This window comes from Squalius cephalus (assembly GCF_949319135.1).
Source record: "Squalius cephalus genome assembly, chromosome: 8".
Taxonomy (NCBI): domain Eukaryota; kingdom Metazoa; phylum Chordata; class Actinopteri; order Cypriniformes; family Leuciscidae; genus Squalius; species Squalius cephalus.
Window position 1 is genome coordinate 44,091,680 of NC_137129.1, and position 12,333 is coordinate 44,104,012.

The 12,333-nt window shown below is 38.5% G+C and overlaps 1 protein-coding gene across 2 annotated transcripts in view; it reads right to left on the bottom strand.

The window, feature by feature from the left end:
- LOC307163665 (NLR family CARD domain-containing protein 3-like) overlaps positions 1-12,333 on the bottom strand; it is a 34,072-nt gene extending 21,739 nt beyond the window's left edge. Inside the window, exons 1-5 of one of the 2 annotated variants that reach the window (XM_079879810.1) lie at positions 12,125-12,300; positions 8,018-8,089; positions 7,602-7,718; positions 6,779-6,838; positions 4,903-6,696 (exon numbers count right to left, since the gene is read on the bottom strand). In XM_079879810.1, coding sequence (XP_079735936.1) covers positions 4,903-6,696; positions 6,779-6,838; positions 7,602-7,718; positions 8,018-8,067 — 2,021 coding nt within the window. In that variant the 5' untranslated portion in view covers positions 8,068-8,089; positions 12,125-12,300. Of the gene's footprint in view, positions 1-4,902; positions 6,697-6,778; positions 6,839-7,601; positions 7,719-8,017; positions 8,090-12,124 lie in introns of both variants that reach the window. The other variant, XM_079879811.1, reaches the window with a different exon arrangement.

Consider the following 12,333-nt stretch of genomic DNA (forward strand, 5'->3'; position numbering starts at 1 on the left):
CCAGGCTCAGTGATATTCATCATACCTAGGTGTTGAGCAGAAATGCTCCTAAAAGGTTTTTTAATGAGATCCATCACACCTAGGTGCTGAGCAGAGCTCCTGTCCTGTGTGTGTGCGCGCCGCAGTCCTACTGGCGAAGGACGTGTGCTAGCCGTTCCCTCCAGCCGGTATGGAGTTTGGCTTTAGAGCCCGTACTTCACTGTACCCTTATTATGTGGTGGATTATGACCATCTTGGTTCTGTGCCAACTGATACGGGCCCTTTTTCGAAAGCCTCCGTTCACTTGTAAACACAGAGTTGCATTTTCAATGCCCCGTCCCCAAGCTTGGTCTGCAGCGTTCGACTTAAAGGAGAACTCCGGTCAATTTTAACATTGAACTCATTTTTTTGTAAATTTGGAGTGCTGTCAGTACAGAAAACAACGACAAAAATCAGTGTTGCCTACACCGTGTTCACTCTGAAGGAATCACTTACAATGGTTGGCCACTTGTAATGACACATCAAGGATGTTAAGAGGCTAAAAGCAGGTTTAAAACTTGCCCCATTTAAGTCAACAGGGTGCAAATTTTAAAAAGAGGATAACACAGTGTAGGCAACACCGATTTTTGTCGTTGTTCTCTGTACTGACAGCACTCCAAATTTACAAAAAAATGAGCTCAATGTTAAAATTGACCGGAGTTCTCCTTTAAAAGACGTGTACTTCAGATCTCTATCCTTCCGCTCCACAGGCTAACTGTGTTCATGCGTTCGAAGATGCAAAGTATCAGTACATGGTCCTACCCTTCGAGTGCTCCGTAGCCAGTTGGGTCTTCAGGTCAACTGGGAAAGAGTAATCTTGCCCAAATGCAGAGTATCTCTTTTCTAGCATGGAGGTGGTCTCGCCCTAGTACATCTCTCAAGTGAGATATGCCAGCTCAGTGCTATTTAGAAGTGAGAAAGGTTCCCACTGAAACTTTGAGGGGCTCCTGGGGCATATGGCAGATGCAGCCGCACGGCTTCCTCCAAATGGAGACCGCTTCAGCACTTGTACTTTTCTGACAACATTGCGACCGTCGAGCTGCGCTCCCCTTGCATGTTGCAACTCACCCGCCACCTCCTCCTTGTAGTCAGAAGCTTCTAAGGTCGCTTCATTCCACCTATTTTTGCTGGCCTGCCTAATCGTGCCGCTCACAAGCCTCACGACAGCCTCCGGACCAGATACAATGGAGACTCCATCCCCAGCTGGCCAGCTGTTTCAGACCACTTCGAGGCCTTCTTTCACTATGGTGCTAAAATCAGAAAGAGATGGAACAGGTTTTGTTAGTTGCCCCTAATTGGCCCAACCAACCTCCTCTAGACAGCCTTCCTGACACCTTCCTCTGAGCACATTCTCAGGGATGGGGCACGATGGCACCCGCATCTAGACCTTGGAAAGTTCCAGGTCTGGTTCTATTAAGAACAGGACTCGGAGGTTCTGGTCTACTGCAAGAATTGTTATGCAGTAGAGACCATCACTTCTGTGAGCACCCTCTAGAAAGACGCTTGCTCCTCTTATAGAAGTCGAACCTGTTCGTTTAATTGAGTCTTCTCTCCGTGAGGAGATCCCGAAGGTGTTCGATCACTTCAGTGCTCCATTTTAAAAAACTGCTTGTGGTTGGAGTGAGGGCTGTCCCCTCCACCTCAAAATGTTGTGGCTTCTACATTGCCACACATCATGAGGCAGTGAATTCAAATCCAAGCGGAGTGCGATTTGATCATCAGGTCCCTGAGGCGAGCAATGAGATATATCAGCCTTGCATCCCCTCCTTACCCTCTTGGGTCTTTTTCTCTGGTGCTTCTGCACTGCAGAGACCGCCCCTGAGCCATCGATGGCAATGAGCTAAAACATTCAGTTTTTTAAGAAACAGTTCACCTGATCGCATGGTCTCCACTAGAGGGTAGGGACTTGCTGGCTTTCGGTCAACGAGTTGTGCCTGGAATTCGGGCCGGCTAACTCTCACAAGTTGAGACCCCGGTCTGAATGTGTGCCCAAGGTTCCTACCTTTCCTACGGGACCAGGTGGTGAGCCTGCAAGTGCTTCCCCGGAGGAGGCAGACCCAGCCCTGGCTTTTCTCTGTCCGTCCGCCTCAGTGCGGTTATATGTGATCAGAATGCAAAGCCTAAGCCATAGACCAGCTCTATCTGTAATGGAAACCAGCAGAAGGGAAGGCTGTTTCCAAGCAGAGGTTGGCCCACTTCAAAGTAGTTGCCTTCGTCCTGGTGAGAAATCCCAAGATGCACGTGAGCTCCTCCTAAATGAGAGTACTGCTCCCTCCTAGGCGTTGGCATACAGTGTCTCGCTGAACAGATGTTGAATAGAGTTGGGGGCATGGCGACACCTATACACATTCCCTAGAGAAATGCCATGTGTCGAACTGTTGCTTCCCGTGGGCTCCCTTCACATGAAGCCAGTTTTCACTGTAAGCACAGTTCGAAGTGTCGGATTGCTGCGCCATTCCCCTCCTATGGACTGGATACGTGGGCAATTTTTTCTCCAGTTGAGTTTCCTCTTAAACTGAACCCTGTTGAGTTCCTCCATACCCTTCGGCATCGGACGTGGCGGAGTGTCCGAAGCCAGGCCTATCACTCGTATGCACTGGTGGAACCTGTGTTAGGCCTGGTCCATATGTTGTGATCCTTGCGGCGATCCCATATGTGTATTATTCCACGATACAGCTCCCTACGGTGCTCCCTACGGTGCTCACTGTTGGTTGATCCTCCCCCCTTTTAAGGCTTTTACCTAGGCACTGGAAGGTGGCAGCTCTAGTGGCGTTTTCCAGGGTTAAAGATCCCATTCAGTCGATGTCAACTACGTCTGACGTTCTCGACTGAAAGGGAACGTCCTGGTTGCGTATGCAACCCACCATTCCCTGAAGGAGGGAACGGAGGACGCCTTTGCCACTATAGCTGGACCACCGCTGACTCCAAGTTCCGCTCGGCTCCTCAGTGAAAAACAAGTGATGTGTGCATCTGCTTCCGTATTTATGCCCGCGCGGCGGGGTGGAGCGCACGATGCGTCTCACGCACGCCAATGCGCGCATTGGCTCGTTCTAACATGCTAGAAGAAGACAGGCTCCCTAGCGTGATCCCATTCAGTCGACGTCGACTACGTCCTGCGTTCCCTCCTTCAGGGAACGGTGGGTTACATACACAACCAGGACGTTCTTTATTCTTAAGTGCTTTGTTCTAATCGCAATATGTTTTAGTGTCTGTAAACCGCAAAAGACTTTAAATTTGAATCGCGTATCTGTGTGTGAATGAATGAACGACAAAGCTGCGCGCTGTTGTTTACTACAGCTCGCACAAAAAGACTGTTTAAATATTAATCGTGTGTCTGTGTGTAATGAATGAACAGCTTTTACCAAACTATATTGCTATATTGAGATGAGTAAAAATCGACTGAAATATGTTGAAATAAAATGTCTTTGTATAAGCAAAGTATTAAACTGCAAATTAACATTATATGCCCTAATATATCATAAAAATTATAGGCCTATGTTACAGACGAAATACGAAAGACAACATTTCGTTGACTAGTTTTGGATAGATTATAAAGTTTTTACTGTAAAATAGACTACTGACACATCAAAGAAGCCTTTGTTTGCCAATTTCTGCTCATATGATAAATATATATAGTATGTTTTGTTAAAAATAAAAGTCATCAACTAAGATGTAATTGTAGTGTTTGTTCCAATGTGGGCTATATTCAAACTAATAAATCCTTAACTTTGAAATGGATGATAAAATATATACTTTAGTTTTTACAAAGAAAGATCACACTTGAAATATTGTTAAAAATTTAATTGTTGCTGTAATTGTAACATTTTTAATAAAATAGCAAAAACTATATTTACAAGGTAGATGTAAACAAAATCTTAAAAGGTCAATATAAGCCTTCTCTTAAAGTTTTATTAGTGACAAATTTGGGGAGAGGATAAATATTCCAAAACTTTCTGAAAATACAGTATGAGAATTAACTGCACAATTACTAGAAATGTTTACCTTGGATATTATACAATTTGCAAGCATACACAATTTGTGGAAAAATATATTTTTTTCGAGATGTTTCCAACTGTGAACCAATTTTGTAGAATATATATTTTTTTTTTTTCTTATATATATTTTTTTATATATATATTATATTTCTTTTGTCCTTGCATTCTTTCTTGGGGCTCAGTGACACACCTGAATGAAAGGCTCATCATAAGGGTCATTGTCTTCTCAGGTGTGTACTACATCATTATTCATGATCATTCACGCCCCCACACATATTGCCTTTCCAAACAAAAAGTGTCCTATAAAATTTAAATCAATGTATTGTTTTATGTGAATGATTAGGCAGGATGATTTTCAGATGATTTTGAAGCAAAAACTCTAGGCGGCAACATCCATTAGTCAAAAGTCTTGTGAACACATATTTAGTATGTTTTTTTGTGGCCTTATTTCAGAAACTTTAATTTTTAGTTTTTCAATAACCATACATAAACATTCTCATATTCTCTCAAAAATACAAACATGTACATACATGTTGCTCACATATTATGGTAGCCCTGTTTGTGCTAAATAGAGTGTAATTACACCTTTGCCATTAATATGTTTATATGTTTATGTTCACCTTAGACCCCAGAGGGTTAATTATCAAACATGTACTAACATGTTGTTAAGGATTCTGTTACTCGTGTATGAATTCATGAGTTTGTGTTGAAATAACGATTAATTCAGGTATTAGTACATGATTATTCATGTACTGTTATTTTAAAGGGTTACCTAAGATATATATGAATTTCTCCTTTTACAGTTTTGCTTTGGTACGAAAGAACATGTTAAAATCATAAATGTGATCATGTTTTATCAGTGAAATGATTGTTGTGATTGTTGACTTACTGAACTGATCTGGATTCTTTAACCACAGGCAGCAGCTTCTGAAGAACTTCATCTGCTGTATTTTGTGCTCCAATAAACTGTTTTAGATCAAAAACATTCATCTTCTGCTCTGATGTCAGCAACACATAAACCAGAGCTGACCACTGTGAAGAGGAGAGTTTGGTTCCTCCTATTTCTCCAGATTTCAGATAATGTTGGATCTCCTGCATTAGAGAATCATCACCCAGTTCATTCAGACAGTGGAACAGATTGATGGATCTCTCTGGAGAGCGATTCTCCCTGATCTTCTGTTTGATGTACTGAACTGTTTCCTCATTGTTGTAGGAGCAGCTTCCAGTCTGTGTGAGTAGTTCTCGTAAGAGAGTCTGATTGGACTCCAATGAGAGACCCAGAAGGAAACGCAGGAAAAGGTCCAGATGTCCATTCTTACTCTGTAAAGCCTCATCCACAGCTCTCTGATGCAGCTCAGATAATGAATGATATTTCTTCTGGTTTAAGATTTTAGAAAATAAACTTTGTTTGGTTTTGTCAAACACATTTCTGTTCTTATATGTAAAGTAAATGTGTGCATATAGAGCTGCTAGATGTTCCTGGATGCTCAGGTGAACAAAGCAGAAGACTTTCCCCTGATACAAGCCCAACTCCTCTCTGAAGATCTGAGTGCACAATCCTGAATACACTGATGCTTCTGCCACATCAATGCCACACTCTCTCAGGTCTTCCTCATAGAAGATCAGGTTGCCTTTCACAAGCTGTTGGAAAGCCAGTTTCCCCAGTTTGAGAATCATGTCTTCATCTTTCACTCTCTTCTTATAGTCCTTCTCATGTCTGATGTTGGTCTGAATGATCAGGAAGTGTGTGTACATCTGAGTGAGAGTCTTGGGAATCTCTCCTCTCTCTGCTTCACTCAACATCTCCTCTAGAACAGTGGCTGAGATCCAGCAGAACACTGGGATGTGGCACATGATGTGGAGGCTCCATGAGGACTTCAGGTGTGTGATGATTGTATCGGCCAGACTCTGATCACTGATTCTCTTCCTGAAGTATTCCTCCTTCTGTGGCTCATTGAAGCCTCGTACCTCTGTCACTCGATGGACACACTCAGAGGGGACGAGATCCGCTGCTGCTGGTCTGGAGGTGATCCAGATGAGAGCAGAGGGAAGCAGATTCCCCTCAATGAGGTTCATCAGCAGCTCGTCCACTGAGGCTGATTCAGATATATCACACAGTTTCACTTTGCTCTTAAAGTTCAGAGACAGACGACACTCATCCAGACCATCAAAGATGAACAACACTTTATATTCATCACTGGATATTTCTATTTCTTTTGTTTTGGGGAAAAAGACATGAAGAAGATCTGAAAGACTGAGTGTTTTGTCCTTCATCAAGTTGATCTCTCTGAAAGGAAGTGGAAATATGAGCTGGACGTCCTGATTCTCTTTCCCTTCAGCCCAGTCCACAATGAACTTCTGCACAGAGACTGTTTTTCCAATGCCAGCGACTCCCTTTGTCAGCACAGTTCTGATGGGTTTGTCTTGTCCAGGTAAAGGTCTAAAGATGTCATTACATTTGATCGGTGTGTCCTCTGTTTCTGCTCTCCTGGATTGTGTCTCAATCTGTCTCACCTCATGCTCATTATTGATCTCTCCACTTTCACTCTCTGTGATGTAGAGCTCTGTGTAGATCTCATTCAGGAGTGTTGGGTTTCCCTGCTTTGCTGTTCCTTCATACAGACACTGAAACGTCTTCAGCAGATTTGATTTAAATGTGCTTTGGACCAGTTGAGAATCACGACTGAAAGATTAAATGATTGGATTATAACAAATTAGTAAAAGTGATAGTAAAATATAGTTATGTTTAGACAGAAATGTTGTACCTCAGATTAGATGACACGTGTCTTCCCCTAAATGTTCCTCGAGTGTCCATAGACTGTTCACTAATTATGGATAAACGTGGACAGAACAGAGACAATACAACAGAGTCGAGAAAACAGAGACAAGAATTCATATAGTGTTTATATAGAGCCAGATAGAGCGGTGCCAATGAGCACCTCAACGCTCCTGTTAACACTTTAACATAACACTGTATTTTAGCACAAGTACATTTTGCAGCTGAATATTACTATAAAAAATAAAGAATTTTTAAAATGTTATTAGAAAAACGATGATCAGAAACATTTAAGTTGAGTGTTTAAGTTGTAAGGGGGAATTAAAAAAATGGTCAGAAATGGCCCTGTCTGTATTTAATGTTTTTATATAAACACTTTATATGAAGTGTCCGTCTGTTGTCTGTGTGAAGACACAAGAGATCCTTCTGACACTGATAACAGCGACAGCGAACACTCAGCATGAGTTCAAAAACACCACATTCCAGCACCAGAATGAAATTAACACAAACTAATGAAATTAATACTCTTGCTAGTAAACTGGAGATGTTTCATTTGTATTAGGTACATGTCTGGAAACTCAAGAAATGTCTGTAACTCAAGAAATTCTAAAGATATCCTTTTAGATTTCGTTTCTAATCTTAATTTTTGAGGGCCTATGTGGTTCAATTCAATAAATGCATCGTCTAAAATAAATTCCTCTATTAAAATAAATGCATAGAACAAACCTGACTGAGAGCCAAAAAAAATTTATTTTTCCAAAGTTTGCATGCATGTAACTCGAGAAGATCTATCTATCTTTGAAATGTTGTACCTCAGATCAGTTGATGTGTGTTTTCCCTCAAATGTTATTGGCTCTGTCATAGATGTGTCACTCTTCATGGACACACAGCTGGACTCCGGTGAGATTGATCTGTCACTCTTAAACTGACTTTAATAGAATAGAGATAACAGAATAGAGACAAGAATCAACTTGGCTGATTTAACATGAAAATAAATCTCACATGAGAAGGTTGTCTATTAAGACAGTGTGTTCAAGAGTGATGAGACTGTCCAAGAATAATGTGATATATCATGTAGCTGTGTATCTGTGTGTCTTTGGACAGTGTTTAAAGACCCTGAGTGTCTCCAACTACTGTATATCCTGGCACCAGAATATGATAGAGACAACAGATCAGTTATAGAAGATCAGTCTTCTATAACATTAAGATCATATGAAGATTGAAGTACCTGAATCCTGGAGAAGAATCTCCATGTCTGAATGTGTGTGTGTCGTCCATGATTCATTCAGTCTTCATGGAGCTGCTCGAGTAAGAGATCAGAAACACTCATTCACACACACTCAAATACAATACATTTCATTTGACATTTTCTTCATTGTGTTTATGGAGACCAAACAAATCAGATTTATGATTTCTAATCAATAATTATCAACATTTAATGTGATTTTCAATCATGTTAATGGATGTTTAGAACTGGTATCATCTGAATCAGCGGATTCTCTTTGTTCTAATCGTGATATGCAATAGTGTCTGTAAACTGCAAAAAGACTGTTTAAATATGAATTGCATGTCTGTGTGTGAATGAATGAATGGCACAGATGAGCGCTGTTGTTTACTACAGAACTGCTTGCATCTGTGCTGTATGAGCAACGTATTAAACTGCAAATTGTCATTTATATGCTAATATATCATAAAAACGATGTTACAGACGAAATTGAATGTTTAGACAGGATTTCGTTGATTAGTTTTGGATAGATTATAAAGTTTTTACTGTAAAAAAGGCTACAGTCACATCAAATAAGCTTTTGTTCGCCAATTTCTGCTCATATGTTAAATATATAGTATGTGATGTTTTGTCAAAAATAAAGTAGGTATATTAAATCATCAACTAAGATGTTATTATAGTGTTTGTTCCAATGTTGAATTAATGAACTAATGAATTCAAAGTTGAACTAATCAACTAATGAATCCTTAACCCTCTGGGGTCGGCAAACGCGCCCTCGCGTTTTGCTGGATTTTCGTCACATTGTAGCACAATAAACTTAAATTACTCCGTCATTTATGGTCATACAGAAAAAAGAAATATAAAAAAATAATCTGTGAGATGTCTACTTTTGTATGTGTCCACTTACAATCAAATCAAAACATTGTGTTTTTGTAAAATAAAGAAATAAACAGGGTGTGAGCAGAGAATATTTGTTTTCAGTTTGAATTCGATCATTTAAAAGTACACACTTAAATGATTATAAAGATATATGGCTCATATTTCTGCCTCTCCGTCTCGCTGAACTTTTTTTTGTTGAGCACGTCAATAAACTGAAACAAAACTCAGCGAATACTTGTCACACATTGAGCCATATATCTTTATAATCATTTAAGTGTGTACTTTTAAATGATCGGATTCAAACTGAAAACAAATATTCTCTGCTTAAGTAATTGATATAAAACCAACAAGATGTCCAGTTTCTCAAGCGCTTGCTCATTATTTTTTATTTGACCACGCACGCAAAAGAGATTGACATGCAAATCTCCACATGGAACGGGAACGCGCTCATTACCTCAAAAAACAAAACACCACACTTCATAAGTCTCTGCTTTTCGTCGAGTTTGGAAGTTTGAGCTTACATTGGATTTACCTCAAAAGAAGAAGAACGCGATTTGAAGACAAGAAAGATGTAAGGTAAGAAATTCTTAATGTTATTGTTGCATAAACTTCACATTGCAGTTGAACCGTTACTGTGTTTGTGGATATCTGCTCAAACGTAGATATGTATAATATGGTAACCATAATGTATCATATTTTGGAGTGCGCTCTGCGTTTGAATGTTTCATATTTTGGAGCGCGCGCTATGTTTGAATGTATCATATTTTGGAGCACGCGCTACGTTTGAATGTATCATATTTTGGAGCGCGCTCTGCGTTGGAATGTTGGAAACATTTGTGTGTGTGTGTGTGTGTGTATTCTGTGAATTTTTAACCAGAAAAGAATTTTTAACCAGAAAAATCTAAAATCTATTCCCAAAATCGTGCAGCCCTATAGTTTCTCTTGATATCAGTATGTTCACAGGTTTTGTCCTTTTTTTTTTTTTTTTTTTTTTTACAGGGCCCAGATGCAACTAAGTCCTGCTTCAACATTCACATGAGTCTCTGTACATGAACATGGTAAAGTGAAAACCAAACACCTTGGAAATGAAAGGTATGTTACAATGTTTTTAGGAATGGCACAAAGGTTGGATCTTTGGATCATTGTTTTCAATAATGTGCTTTTTTGTCATTTGTTGTGTATCTTTGGATTATGTTTTGTTGTAAACAAATCCAAACAATCAAACAGCCATTATTTTTTAAATCTCCTCATTCTTTGTGCAAGGTTGCTCAGAATGACAGGGCCTGATAGCTCCTAATAGGACCATTATGGGAGTGTCTTTGTCTTTCTCAGGTGTTAAAAATCCATACATATTAATGATTTGTTTACGCCTACCGCATAAAGCTTTCTTACACAAAACACGTCTTACAAATTTTAAATCAATATATTGTCTTATCTAAATAAGCAGTCAGGGTGATTTTCACATAGTTTTGGAGCAAATATTCTAGGCTACGTGATACAATTTTCAAAAGTCTTGTGAAGAAATGATCAGTATGGGTTTCATGGCCTTATTTCAGTGACAATTTTTTTTGTATTTTCACAAACCACGCATAAATGTCATTATCTCAAAACTACAAATGTTTACATACATTCTGCTGACATATTATTGTAGCAGAGTTTGTGATAAATACAGTGCAATCAGACTTTAGCCATGAAAATGTCACAAGTAACAGAAATAAGCACAAATGTCAGAGCATGTCAGAACACCTCCAGGGCCAGAAAATATCTCGGACCTCAGAGGGTTAACTTTTTACAAAGAAAGATTACACTTGAAATATTGTTAAAATTGTTATTGTTTTTGATTTACATGTGATTTTTTTTTATAAAATAGCAAAAGATATATTTACAAGGTAGATGTAAACAACATCTTAAAGGGTCAATATAAACCTTCTCATTAAATTATTTATTATTGTTTTTATTAGTGACACATTTGAGGGGAGGATATATTCCAAAACTTTCTGAAAATACAGTATGAGAATTAACTGCACAATTACTAGAAATGTTTACCTTGGATATTATACAATTTGCATGCATACAAAATAAGTCCTCACATTATTTCTTATGGTACCCAAGTATTGTGGACACATATTTAGTATGTGTTTTGTGGCCTTATTTCAGAAACTTTAATTTTTAGTTTTTTCAATAACCATGCATAAACATAATTCTCTCAAAAATACAAACATGTACATACATGTTGCTCACATATTATGGTAGCCCTGTTTGTGCTAAAAAGAGTGTAATTATACCTTTGCCATTAATATGTTTATAAGCAATTGAAAAAAGCACAAATGTAAGGGCATGTCAGAACATCTCAAGGACCCCAAAAACACCTTAGGCCCCAGAGGGTTAAAACAGAAATATCTAGGCTGAACAGACTGGGAAGTTTGTTACACTAGAATTTAAAGTTCTTCCACTGAACCATCAAATATTGTACAAATGGGACAGTTTACTGTAAGCCCACATTTAATACATCTGTGAATCTGACTAACATTCACAAATATTTGTTCAAGATTTTTTCCAACTGTTTTCAAATAAAAGGTTTCCTATTTGTTTAGTTTTAATGAAATGTTTAATACAACTGGCATTATCTAAAGTGAGTTTATAAAAACAGCAATAAAATGCATATAATTAAATAAATAAATATGAAATGGGGTGAGTTTCTTAAAAGTATATATTTCAGTTAATTTGATTAACAAAATAAAGACATGTCCAAAATTTAAATTGATGTCCGTGATTTTCAATAACTATTATATCGACCCACAGCGTCTGTTACTCTCTCACTCCCCCTGTGAGTGAAGGAGGTTTAACAACAGCACTCTTTGTCCTTCACAATGTCAAGCTCACATTTATTTACTCAGAAATTATCTCAAATATGACAAAGTTTGAGACATCAACATTGCAACGGTAAAGTAAAAATGTACAATCTCCCTCATCTACCGTACTTATAATTTTTTAGTAATTAAAATATCTTAACTACACGTCATTTCTCAGTTACCTTATTTTTTAGTTGTGGCTTGTAGAAAGTTGAGATGATTCACAAATCTGTACTGATAATTAATGTAATTTTTAAATTATTGACCCTTATGTCCAACCCTACCCACAACATTGTTTTTAAATACTTCAAGAAAGTATTTCCTGGTTTGTGAAGTTAATGAGGAAGTAAAGCAGCTCACCTGACTAATGTTCACTCACCTGGATTAAACTGTTGGGTTACTGGTTCCCGACATGTTCATGGTTTCTCATCAACTGTTTCCCCACAACGTCAATTCCTGTAGAGGAAACTAGAAATATTACTATTAAACACTTTGATGCTCAGTTTTGAGGTACAGAATGAGGAACAGGTAAATAATCTTATTACGTCCTGGTGTAAAATGGCACACAGTAAAAATACTTTGACTTCT